Source organism: Asparagus officinalis, chromosome 10 (assembly GCF_001876935.1).
Source record: "Asparagus officinalis chromosome 10, Aspof.V1, whole genome shotgun sequence".
NCBI lineage: Eukaryota > Viridiplantae > Streptophyta > Magnoliopsida > Asparagales > Asparagaceae > Asparagus > Asparagus officinalis.
Window position 1 is genome coordinate 29,880,889 of NC_033803.1, and position 13,284 is coordinate 29,894,172.

The 13,284-nt window shown below is 33.5% G+C and overlaps 1 protein-coding gene across 3 annotated transcripts; it reads right to left on the reverse strand.

The window, feature by feature from the left end:
* LOC109825550 (casein kinase I homolog hhp2-like) lies at positions 2,661–4,808 on the reverse strand. Of its 3 annotated transcripts, none has more exons than XM_020392399.1 (7): positions 4,794–4,808; positions 4,407–4,597; positions 4,160–4,294; positions 3,449–3,525; positions 3,265–3,346; positions 3,095–3,168; positions 2,661–2,947 (listed from the first exon to the last, which is right to left on the reverse strand). In XM_020392399.1, the coding sequence occupies exons 3-7, from the start codon at positions 4,191–4,193 to the stop codon at positions 2,861–2,863; spliced, it is 354 nt and encodes a 117-aa protein (XP_020247988.1). In that variant the 5' UTR covers positions 4,194–4,294; positions 4,407–4,597; positions 4,794–4,808; the 3' UTR covers positions 2,661–2,860. The 3 variants fall into 3 exon arrangements, with proteins under 3 accessions (XP_020247988.1, XP_020247989.1, XP_020247987.1); XM_020392400.1 differs by lacking the exon at positions 4,794–4,808 and adding an exon at positions 3,890–3,974 and having other exon boundaries at positions 4,407–4,720; XM_020392398.1 differs by lacking the exon at positions 4,794–4,808 and having other exon boundaries at positions 4,407–4,713.

Below are 13,284 nucleotides of genomic sequence, written 5' to 3' on the forward strand. Positions count from 1 at the left end.
ATCTTCGCTTCAGATGCAATGTTTGACTCCAGGGAAAGACCACTAGACTTAGATTGGGAAACAGATGAAACCCTGTCATCACAGTTTTCCCACTGCATTGTTTTCTCGGATAGACTCTCTAGGAATTCCCAAGCTTCATCGGCGTTTTTTCTCATAAAATCTCCCTGACACATCGATTCTAAAGATGTTTTTGAAGAATAGTCCAATCCTTCATATATGACTTGGCACAATCGCCATTTTTCTAGACCGTGATGAGGACATTGGATTAAAAGATCTTTAAATCGGTCAAAGTATTTCCAGAATGGCTCTCCCGGGACAATTTTGAAATTCTGAATGCTGTTCCTAAGCTTTACCGTTTTGTGAATAGGGAAAAATTTCTTGAGAAAAACGGTGACAAATTCCTCCCAAGTTGAGATGGAATTTATCGGTAAGCTGTACAGCCATTTTTTAGCTTTGTCCTTTAGAGCAAATGGAATAAATCTAAGCTTAATCGCATCTTCAGTTAATTCCCTCATTTTAATCATAATACATACTTCCTCAAATTCCGAGATAAATATATATGCATCTTCTGTTTCATTACCTAGGAATTTGGGAAGCATGTTAATGAAATGCGGTCTAAGCTCGAAATTTGCTCCATTTACTTCGGGGAGTCTTATGCAAGATGGAATTGCATTTCTGGTGGGGTAACACATATCCTGAAGAACTGGTTGATTTGCCATTTCTTGGATTGGTTCAACACGGATTAAACGATGAAAATTATCCCGAACCCAAAATTGCATACACCAAATTTTTTTTTTTAAGGAAAGAAAGAAAATTAGTTTTTTTTTAAATGAAATAAAGACAATTAGTTTTTTTAAAGGAAAGAAAGAAAGAAAATTAGTTTTTTTTATATGAGAAGATAAAGAAAAAGAAAAAAATCCTAACTAAAACAAATCAAGTCAATCACTTTTCAATCAACTCTAACTCTAGGGTTTAGCCTAACTCCACTAGACCAGCTCCTAACCAAAAATTCCTACATAGAAAAGATCAAAGTTTTACCCAGGTAGTTAGCCAGGTAAGGATAGTACTAGAGGGTGATCAAGGATCAATTAAGTACATATTTCCTTGCGGAGCGCTATACGCAACCCCTAAACCTTGCCTTAGACACCAACTATTCTGAGAAAACTTATACCGTTCACTTAAAGATTTCTTGTTCCTTATTGATCTTGAATCCTTAGGGGCCAACGTCTAATGAGCTTTAGAATGCTTGGGTTTGTGAAGTGAGGAATTAGTGATTTGTGGGCTAAGGAAAGGGTGATGAAATCCCTTACCTTATCTTGATTGGGGTTTTTGCCCTTAAGAATGTTTTAAGTGTGTGCCAAATCAAGTGCAACAATCACTTTGGTGAATTCCTACACTATATGAAATGCAACCCTAGAAATTAAAAAGCGACTAAAAAGGATGATAAAAAGAAAATCTTTTTTTTTAAATTATGGTCAACAACAATCAAATGTGAGAAGATGACTCATGTTTGAATTTATTATATTGTTAGTTAATATCCAAGTGAAAGGTAGATTTTATTATGGTCAACAAAAAATAAAATCTTTTTTTTAATCCTAATTGTCTCTAATTGTGAAGCTAGCTAAAGAGGGTGGATTTGAAAACTAGAAAGAAGACTTACCCGAAAGCAATGCTCCAAATTCTTGATCTTCAATCCAAGATTTTCAAGCTCCAAGCGGTTCCTTCACAAGAAAAATACACAAGTTAAAGAATCAAGTTAATAAAATCCTATTTTAGCACCTTTCCCCGGCAACGGCGCCAAAAACTTGATGCGGCATAATTATGTACCAAAATTGCAAGTGCACAATTTATCAAGTTATAGTATAAAAAAATATCGATCCCACGAGGAAGGTGATTTTAAGAGATTATTAGAAATGGTTATTATGTTTTGTGCGTGACAATTAGGAATAGAGAATAAGTGTGATTTTGATGAGTGGTTGTTTTGATTTATGTGCAAGAGATAATAAATTGAATTTTAGAGAAGAAAGAATCAAAGAATAAATAAAATCACAAGGCAAGAAACACTAGTAGAAAAATGGGCATCCTTGACGGGCTTTCCCGTCAGGGATGCTAATTTTTCCGTCAGGGATACGTATCCTTGACGGCTTCCCGTCAAGGATACGCCGTCAGAAAAAGTCTCGTCAGGGAAGAAACATCCCTGACGGGCTACCGTCAGTAGGATGTTGAAACATCCCTGACGGCATGCCCGTCGGGGATGTGCATAACATCCTTGACGGGCATGCCGTCAAGGATAAACATCCCTGACGGCGTGCCCGTCAGGGATGTTATGTACATCCCCGACGGGCATGCCGTCAAGGATGTTTATCCCTGACGGCATGCCCGTCAAGGATGTTATATATTCACCAAAAAAATTATGCTGATTTCATGCAAAATTTCTTGTATACAATCCCTGCACTGCATTCAAAATATATGCAATCCAAATTTCACAACCATCTCGCATACATTCAAATTTCACAAATTTCGTGCACTTTCCATATCTAGTATCTCGCATACATCCATACACTACATTCAAAAATTTTACAATCCAAATTTCACAAACATTTAAAGAAACTTCCATAAATTCAAATTTCACATTTCATAACTAATATCTCGCATTTCCATATCTAGTATCTCGCATACATCCATACACTACATTCAAAAATTTTACAATCCAAATTTCACAAACATTTAAAGAAACTTCCATAAATTCAATATTCACATTTCATAACTAATATCTCGCACATATATCCACACCCTACATTGAAAATTTTCACAATCCAAACTAATATCTTAGCACCAAGAGATTGTACTTTTCCTTAAATTAGTCAAGCAAAAGGTTCTTTGTAGAAAATTGAACCATCTTTATGTGAAGGAAGCCCTTCGCATGCATATATTCAACTCGATTGATCTGCATAGAAACATGAAAAATAAACATTATAGCAGATGACTGGAATACAACAAGAAATAAAATATATTAACATTTCTTAAGTTTAAACAGGTGTATCTCTTGCAGATAAGAAGGCAAGAAAAAAGAATGAGAGAATCAAGTAGTTACCATTTGATCGGCAAGCATAAGTACTGTTTTTAGTGTGTTTCCGTTACTTGAATGTAGTACCAAGTCCATAAATGCTGCAGAGAGGAGAAAGTACCCAGTGAAAGTGTAAAACGACTGGCATCTATAAGCATCTTAGGACAACAAAGCTAATTATGGACATAAATACTTACATTGCAGATCAAGGCACTCATGCCATGGTTTGTCATATCTCACACGTAAAAGAAGCCAATGAGATGTCTGAAGGGAGATATCCTGATATGAAACATCTCAAGCATTAAAAATCAAGAAAAAAGTGAGACAATATATGGCCATATGCCTTAATACTGAGCTTATATCTTTAACAAAATGGCGTACCGGTACAATCAGGATTGCAGGATAAAGTGACAAGTGTGTCGCCATAACCCATCCAAAGGCTGCCAAGGGAACTATACCTGCAAACATGTAGAATTTGATTAAATGAATGAAAGATATTGCTCAACCTTCATAACAAGTGCAACCAAGATAAAACAGTTCTTTTCATGGTACATAAATGTGAATGGACGTTTCCAAATGACAATGCTTGAATTCCATGCATACTAAAACTAGTTTCTTTATCAAAGCATATGAAACTCTATGATTTCCCAATAGAAATACCTGTGTTTCTTGGAACAGCAAAAAAAATATTTTATCGCAAGTTTTAGGCTAAGCTACCTGGATCCATTTTCTTAATTTAGTTTCACTAAGGCTTCTCTCCTCAATTAATTTATCCACTACAATAGTCTTTTTAATTGCCTCATCCAAGTGACTTAGGCCTACCTTTAGTCTTCCTTGTTTATTAACAACTCCTATGACTTTCTTGTGACCACATTTTTGGCCACCATCGCATGTTCATACTAGTTTCCTGCTAACAGTAAGAATGGCCATAATGTAATGTAGTCAGAATAAGTAGGTTAGTTTTCTGAAAATAGACAAAAGACAATAAAATAAAATAAAACAAAATAAAATCAAGTCATAGAGAAATTCTGCATGATTGATACAAATAGCTGCATGACAAAAGGCCTGGCTTTGGAAAGTTTTGTTTCTTACGTGAACAAGCTCCATAGATGGCCAATACGACCATCAAATTGTCAATTGGTGATGTTGATGAGCCAACACAGGTGATTATTGCCAAAGGATTCCATAAGAATACAAGGGATGCCAAGTCTCAAGTGTCCAATTTCCCTGAGTACAGAAAAAAAGGTAAATTGAAGAGATCAATTCAACCAATTTGTTGGCAATGAACTGGAATATATATAGAACACACACACACACATAAATTTGTTTGAGAACTTACCTAGGTAAATTGAAGACATTAACAAAGTCAAGCTCCTAAGATTAGTCTTCATGTCATGTGTGCTTCCTACTGCAGACTATAAGAAAAAGTTGGTTTGGAAAATTATAGAACAGAACCCATGGAAAAGCCCTGTATAGATAAGAACACACTATCTTCATCTTGATGGAAAAGCCCAATTTCCCTGAAAAGCCCTGTATGGAAAAGCCCAATTTCCCTGAGTCTTGTGATTTTAATTTGACATAAACACACTATCTGTTAACATTGACGACAGTCTTTTTTGTCTTTGCAACTTTTTCATATAAAAATTTTAAGAAATGTAAATTTCAGGTATTTTAAATAAACCATGTATAGATAAGAACATAAAGCAACACTACTACTGTCTCTTACCTCTTCACAGTCAATTTTTTTTTTAGGAAAGAAAGAAAGAAAATTAGTTTTTTTTTAAGGAAAATTAGTTTTTTTTTTAAGGAAAGAAAGAAATTTAGTTTTTTTTTTATAAAGGAAAGAAGAAAGAAAATTAGTTTTTTTTTAATATGAGAAGATAAAGAAAAAGAAAAATCCTAACTAAAACAAATCAAGGCAATCACTTTTCAATCAACTCTAACTCTAGGGTTTAGCCTAACTCCACTAGACCAGCTCCTAACCAAAAATTCCTACAGTGAAAAGATCAAAGTTTTACCCAGGTAGTTAGCCAGGTAAGGATAGTACTAGAGGGTGATCAAAGATCAATTAAGTACCTCTTTCCTTGCGGAGCGCTTTACGCAACCCCTAAACCTTGCCTTAGACACCAACTATTCTGAGAAAACTTAAACCGTTCACTTAAGGATTTCTTGTTCCTTATTGAGCTCGAATCCTTAGGGGCCAACGTCTAATGAGTTTTAGAAGGCTTGGGTTTGTGAAGTGAGGAATTAGTGATTTGTGGGCTAAGGAAAGGGTGATGAAATCCCTTACCTTATCTTGATTGGGGTTTTGCCCTTAAGAATGTTTTAAGTGTGTGCCAAATCAAGTGCTACAATCACTTTGGTGAATTCCTACACTATATGAAATGCAACCCTAGAAATTAAAAGCGACTAAAAAGGATGATAAAAAGAAAATCTTTTTTTTAATTATGGTCAATAATAATCAAATGTGAGAAGATGAATTTTATTATGGTCAACAAAAATAAAATCTTTTTTTTTAAATCCTAATTGTCTCTAATTGTGAAGCTAGCTAAAGAGGGTGGAATTGAAAACTAGAAAGAAGACTTACCCGAAAGCAATGCTCCAAATTCTTGATCTTCAATCCAAGATTTTCAAGCTCCAAGCGGTTCCTTCACAAGAAAAATACACAAGTTAAAGAATCAAGTTAATAAAATCCTATTTTAGCACCTTCCCCGGCAACGGCGCCAAAAACTTGATGCGGCATAATTATGTACCAAAATTGCAAGTGCACAATTTATCAAGTTATAGTATAAAAAGATATCGATCCCACGAAGAAGGTGATTTTAAGAGATTATTAAACTTGGTTCTTATATTTTGTGCGTGACAATTAGGAATAAAGAATAAGTGTGATTGTATGAGTGGTTGTTTTGATTTATATGCAAGAGGTAATAAATTGAATTTTAGAGGAGAGAAGGAAGAATTAAAGAATAAATGAAATCACAAGGCAAGAAATATGAATTAATAAAATCAAGAAATAAAACCAAAAATGAAAAGAAAATTTAAGAAAGTTAAGATGAAGGATTCAAAAGAGGTAAGAAATCTAGAATATAATCCACTAACCAATTTCAATTACAAAATATAAACTATTCTCTTTTTATCATATTTCAACTTAGATTTATTAAGCATAGATTATCAAACCATTTAAGGAAAGTGTAACCTATCAAATTATCATCTAAGTTAAAATTACTATTCATGATAAGAACAACAACATGATAATAATCCTAGAATTCATAAGCATAACCTATCAAACCATTTAAGATAAGCATAGATTATCAAATTCTTCTTCTACCGATTAGTTCTCTAGTTGATTATCCTAAACATGAACATTTTAAGTGCAAGAGAATAATTCATACAATATAAAGGAAATTAGACTAGTTTCATATAATTCTAAACTTCCTACAAGAATTAAATTCACATCTTTAAGAAATAAAAACAAGAAAAAGAACTAATTACAAAAATAAAAAGAAAAGAAAAATCTAAACTATGAACAAGAAATAAATCTAATTACAAAGAAAATAAAAATCTAAACTACAAAATAAATTGCAGAAATTAAATACAAGAAAAATAAATCTACTCTACAAATTAAAATGCAAAAAGAAATAAAAAAAAGACAAGAAAATAAATTTACACTACAAGCATGAATTTAAATCTAACTAATAAGCAATAATAAAGAAATTACTAAAAAGAAATAAAAGAGAAAAGAAATGCAAACCTTCAAATTGCTCTTCATCTCCATCCTCATCATTCAACAAGAGGAGAAAGAACAAATTTAAAGAGGAAAAAATTATTATTATTAATTGCAACTAAAGTTATAATTTTTGGAAGGCCTTCTCAATTAAGAGTAGCCCTCCTCTCCAAAAGGAGTTTACAAAATTTTCACACCTCTAACCCATCTTTAATGAATATGAGCCATTGGATTTGTCTTGAGCCCCAAGCAACAATCTCCACCTTTGATTTATTTGATTTTCAAAAGAAAAATCAAAATCCAAAAATAAATCAAAGCAAAGTGAAGTCCGGTCCATTTCAAAGCAATTCTCCAGCACATTGTTCATTTGATTTCCAAAGCTCCAGTCCGGCCCATTGAAATGATTTCCTCATTTGATTTAATAAAACCAAGAGCTGCAGCAAAGTCCAAGTCTTGATGAAAGAAACAAAGCTCATTTTATATTTGAAACAAAGCTCATTCTCAATTGATTTTCAAAAATTAAAAGTCCAAGCAAGCCCAAGTGAGAATTGATTTTCAAAATTAGAAGCCCACATCCCTCAGCAGTCCAATGAAGTCCAGTCTCTTGATGAAATTCAAATCTTTGCATAAAAGCCCATTCATTCCAACTATTTGCATCCAAGTCCATTCCATTCCAACTCTTTGCATCCAAGTCCATTCCATTGCTTTTCTTGGTGTATTTATTTTTCTTGATGGGCTTTGGCTTCAACAATGCTACAAAATAGAGAAGAGAGATTTTTGAGGGGTTTTTATATTTAATATTATTTATTTATATTTTCATTTAATTATGTGCAAACTAATCTAACAACAATTATTAATGGTATATTTATTCATGTAAAATAGATAATGAGGGTATAAAATTGTAATAAAATGTGATTATCATCCTCTCAAAGAGGTAATAGTTTGATCGTTTATTTTTGAGCTGTTTCTGTTTCTGATCATTTTCGTTGTTTTTATGAAGGGGATTTTACAGTGAGATTTAATCTAAACTAACTGTAGTTAGATGTCTTTTATCACCATATGAATTTAGAACCGCAAAAACAATTTTTTTGGGTTCGTATGGTCTCATGTCTTAAAAAAGGAAGGGGGGGGTACATGAATTTGAGAATTTTATGGGCTTAATTAGCTGATCATGTACATCCTTCTGCATTCTCTCGCCTCTAGGATTATTTGATGCCTTTGTGGTTATCATCTTTTGATCTTGTATTTAATATCTCGCTTTTCTCTGTTTGGTGGACTGGTCTGTAGACAGTTTTTTTCCCCTTAGTGGATAATTAGCTAGTTAATACCTATGATATATGAACTCCAAGACTTCTATGAACACCTGAGCACTTGATACAGATGAATACGCCTAGACTTGATGACCTGATTTTAGCCATTTGGTTATTTGATGTGGAGTATAAAACACCAACTTACAAATAAATTGTGTTCTCTGACATGGTTTTGGATTTCTAAATTCTCAAGTATAAGGGCATCTCCAACCATACCCTCTAAATTTCATCCTCCAAATTGGAATATTCTAGGAATATTCCAATTTGGAGGGTGAAATTTGGAGGGTTGCTCCAACCCACACTCTTCAAATGTTTTTCTTTTTTATTTTTTTGTCAAAAAAACCATATAAATTAAATAATGTTGGATATAGTTTACGTTAATAATTTTATTGTTAATAATTTATTTAGGAAAAGAATTTATGACATATAAAGGTGTCGATGAGAGCTTTAAAATGAACCCAATATTAATACTGCAATACAACATATTAAAAAAATTCTGAAATAACAGTGAAAGCATACAGCGATAGAACAAAAAAGCAAATATTAACTTCTAATACAACATACCATAGGTCGCAAACATAAACCTCAAACATAAAATATGATAAGAGACAATTAAAATTCTGGCAGGTCATTATCATTATAACTACCAGTTCCATCCCGATCTCTCGAAGAAGCACCATATTCATTTCTTCCTACAGAACCAACTTCTCCCGCAAATTGAGAAAATCCTCCTTGATTTCCAGTGGGAAATTCATATTCGTTTTGTCCTCCTACAGCTCCTCTAAGAAGATCAGAAAATCCTCTTGGCCCTCTGGAGGAAAATCCATAGTCGAATGATGGAGCTCTATATTCTTTTCTATTCATAATTTCCTTTTTTTTGTTGATAGTAAGCACGTTCACTTTGATCAACGATCTGACTGAGATCAGTCAATAGAATTTATCTATCCTCGCTTTCACGAAGGAATGCAATTTAAATATTGTAATTTATGCTTATATTTTCTTATGGAGCAAGTTAAATAGATCCCCGTATTTAAAATTTCATGTCTGATACTTATTTATTTAATTTAAAAATTAATAATTTTATAATAATACTAAAATAAATTATTCTTAGTTTTATTTTAAAGATCTCAACGAGCCCTTTCCAAATATATAATGATTTCATATATTAGATTAATAATTTTTTAACTATATTTATTTGAAATTAAACATCTAATTTAAATTACTAAGAATGATGGCAAAGTGATAATTTTTAAAAAATCAAATAGTTAAAAATGGTAAAATTGTAATTAATAAACCATGAATAGTGTTATGGAGAGACCCTCCATTTTTTCTCCTCACCCTCCAAATTTGGAGAGTCAAATTTGGAGATCTCCAAATTTGGAGAGTGGTTGGAGAGGTTCCACTCTCCAAATTTGGAGATTTTGGAGATATGGAGGGTGGTTGGAGATGGTCTAATGGAAAAAAATTAACATAATTTCAATAACATATTTGCACAGTGAAATTCACCACAAGCAGAAAAAATAGAACTTTGCAACATCCTAAATTATTGCTTGTTATGGGTTTTGGTTTCCTGAACTGGTGAAATCTATATGCAAAATTCTTAGGTTAATGTTGGGTAACTGAGCTTGTAATTCATTTACTGGCTGAAATGTTATGCGGTAATAAATGAGGTAAAGCTCATCGACACCGTAGTAGTAGAGAGATCACTCCGTACATCATAATTATCCGGTAATAAATGAATCTGCGAGATTTACACCACATTTTCTTGAACCGAATTCATTATATCCCCCCTCCCCCACTTTTTTTCCCTCGACACAGATCAGGATCGTACATTAAATCATATGCATCTCTCTTAATGTCTCATCATGAAACTTTGTTCCTATGGTAGTTAATTCATACTGCTTGATATTCACTAGTAGAAAACATGACATTGGCGACGGGGAAATCCGTCGCCAATGCCCCAAAATCCGTCACAAATACATATTGGCGACGGGCTTCTTTCCGTCGCCAATAAGTATTGGCGACGGGTAAACTCGTCGCCAATACTTATTGGCGACAGACGACTATTGGTGACGGATAGGAATGAACCATCGGTGTGTTACTTTTCCTACTAACATTTAATTAAGCTTTTGTTTCCCTAAGATTTGCTTGGCATTTGTTCAAATGTACTTTATGTATCTTCTTTCCTATATTAATAGGAATTTATAAAATTGTGATATTTGTATGTTCCATTTGCACTGAAAAAAAGTGATGTTGTATGTTCCAAAATGCTTAAGCTTATGAATTATCGGTAAATAATGACAATGTTTATCAAGAAATATAGACATGTTGATGTTCATGAAAAGTATATCTACATGTTGATTAGAAAACGGTTTCATCTTTTATGACAGGATTACCAATAATAAGATATATATACCAAAAGTATCATAATAAATACATATATGTCACGTCATACATACCTCTTCATCACCATGACTTTCATGCTCGTTAAACGCCAACTTAAATATCTCTAAGTATACCGACTCAGGAAGAATCTCCTTCAACGATGGACAATCACTGAGGCGCTGCACAACATCCCAAGTCGATTGTGCACCTCCTAGCTCGCGCGTAATAATGGGAATAAATTGAAAAAACATGGAGGGTTGAACATTGTCCATTAAATAACGTCCAATTTTAGCCACGACGTACGATGTCTCATATGGTCGCTTTGAGGTCACGGACGTGTTGTTTTGTATATTCCTGCTAGTGGAGACTGTCCTAACTTTTGCACTTGATAAAGGCACCCTCCCTTTCTTGATTGGTCTAGAGGCATAAACTCCATCAACAATTTCCCTCCACTGCTCTCTAGTCATGCGATTAGGATCGGTAGGAGTGTTCTCTATGCTCTGAGACTGGGACAAGACAAAGTCTTGTGAAGCTTCAAGCGCCTCCTAAATAACAAATAGCAATAGAATAGTCATATAACAAATAACAAATAGTAATAGAATAACAAATAACAAATAACAAATAGCAAGCTTGAATTCAGGGAAGCAATAGAATGCTCACCTTATATTATTCAAATAAAAGCGAGAATATTCATGTCAAATAAAATATTTGGATTTTTTCCCTAGTGCATAAAAAGTAAAAGAATTAGAATTCAGTTGAAACAGTGCTGAAAATAGTATTGGGTCACTGTTCTATTTGAACTGCAGAAAAAGCACCTGGTGGTTTTTATGAGCAGGTGGTTATTGTGCCTGGAGGCTGAGAATTGAAGGCCTTCGCAATGAACACTGACGCTCGTAATTGGACAAGCTAGCTAAAGCATATACTTGTCTAGAAATTGATTTTCAGAATAAAAGAGAAGATGGATTTTCAAATTTGAAGGTAACAACACATTATTATGCATTCATTTTTTAAGTGAAATTAAATTACAGCTATTTGGTCTTACAAGCCGTCGTTGATGTTTGTGAAACCCCAGAAAAAACCCTAAAAGTTAAAAAACTAAAAAATTACTCACTAATTACTGATAATTGTCTTCTCAAGTTAATTAATTTTGATAATTATAAGATGTGGTATGTAATCATGCATATTTGCCAAACGAGGAGAAGAGTGATTATCGTGGGCCCACTCTGGTTCGCTCTTGTCATCTACTAGTCATAACAACACTGTGCGGATGTTATTATGCGTATCGATAATAGACCAAAATCGGTAAATAATAGACCGAAACGCATAACAACATACGCTTATTGTACACGGAGAACAACGAGTACGTGCGACCAAAATTTTCTAAAAATAAAAATGCACAAAGTATACAAAGTTAGATGTGTGCACTACTATATTCCTAACCCGTCCGAACTGGACAGATCCAATAGTTACATACCAATTATTTCTACTTATAATATAAGGTAAACGATCATTTTCGGTATAGAATTAAATTCCATACCGAAATTTGAGTTGTCTATCTTATTTTATAACTTCAAAAAAATTGGTAGTAATTATTGGACGGGGATCTACGGCTACCGTTAACTAACTTTTTATTCACCTATAATGGATATATAACATATTTTTGTGTTATATATCACACTATCATTAATTCGCATTAGAGTAACATTTAAGTTAAGTTTTAGTAAGACATGAATAGTATTGGTTATTATTGGATTATTACGATATTAAGGTTAGGATTAGGGTAATACAACATTTTTGTGAAAGTAGAGTTAAAAATAGGTCATTTAGGTTTAGGATAACTACATTTGCATAATATGATCAATCAACAACATTAATTGCATAATAAGTTTATAATATTAAAAAACAAAAAACTAGAAATATGTGAAGACTAAAAACCTTTCAAGGAGGTGGAGGATGCCGACGGTGGTTGGAGTTGAGGATGGAGTTCGAACTTCGAATAATGAGTCTGCGATTTAGTACAATCAAAGTCCAAAATATTTAATTAGTTAGGTGAAGAATAAAAATTGTCTTACAAAATGACTTAAAAATTGACTTAAAAAGTGCAAACTCATGCTATCTATCTAGAACTAGAGCATCGTAGCTAACAAATTGATTGACAAACATAAAACCTATGAACACCAAGAACTGCATATAAACCCAAAACCAATCGGACATTTACGTGGTCCTATTCTCAAGTTTCAAATTGATTGAAGAATTCCCTCCTTTCAATTGTCCTCCTCTCAACTTTCAAAAGCAATCGGACATTTACGTGGTCCTATTCTCAAGTTTCCCAAAACCCATGTGTAGCCAAGCCAACTATCACGCCAGGAATCGGAAAAATAATTAAAATATTATTAATTTAACTTGCTAAGCTCTCCTATATATAACAGACTTGTTAGCAAGCGGAGATCACCACATTGCAGACTTTTAACGAGGAATAAAGTCATTTTTTGGCCAGCAGATGATTTCCCATCTCTTTCACCCCCTCAAAAATAACAATAACAAAATCTACTTGTTAGCAAGCAGAGATCACCACATTGCAGACTTTTAACGAGGAATAAAGTCATTTTTGGCCAGCAGATGATTTCTCATCTCTTTCACCCCCTCAAAAATAACAATAACAAAATCTATCCCCCACCGTTCTTTCCCCTCCTTAAAACAAAACGTAGAAAGAAGAAAAAAAAATCCCCGACCAAAAAAAAGGAAAAAGAATGAATGTTTACAGGCGGAGGTGGGTCGCGGCGACGCGGGTGGCTGGA

Excerpts from the sequence above, each read along its gene's own strand:
- LOC109825550 (XM_020392399.1), bottom strand. The coding sequence starts at position 4,193 with ATGGTCGTATTGGCCATCTATGGAGCTTGTTCAC. Across the intron at positions 3,169-3,264 it reads TGAGTGCCTTGATCTGCAAT|CATTTATGGACTTGGTACTA; the intron begins GTAAGTATTTAT and ends TCCTCTCTGCAG. Across the intron at positions 2,948-3,094 it reads TTATGCTTGCCGATCAAATG|ATCAATCGAGTTGAATATAT; the intron begins GTAACTACTTGA and ends GTTTCTATGCAG.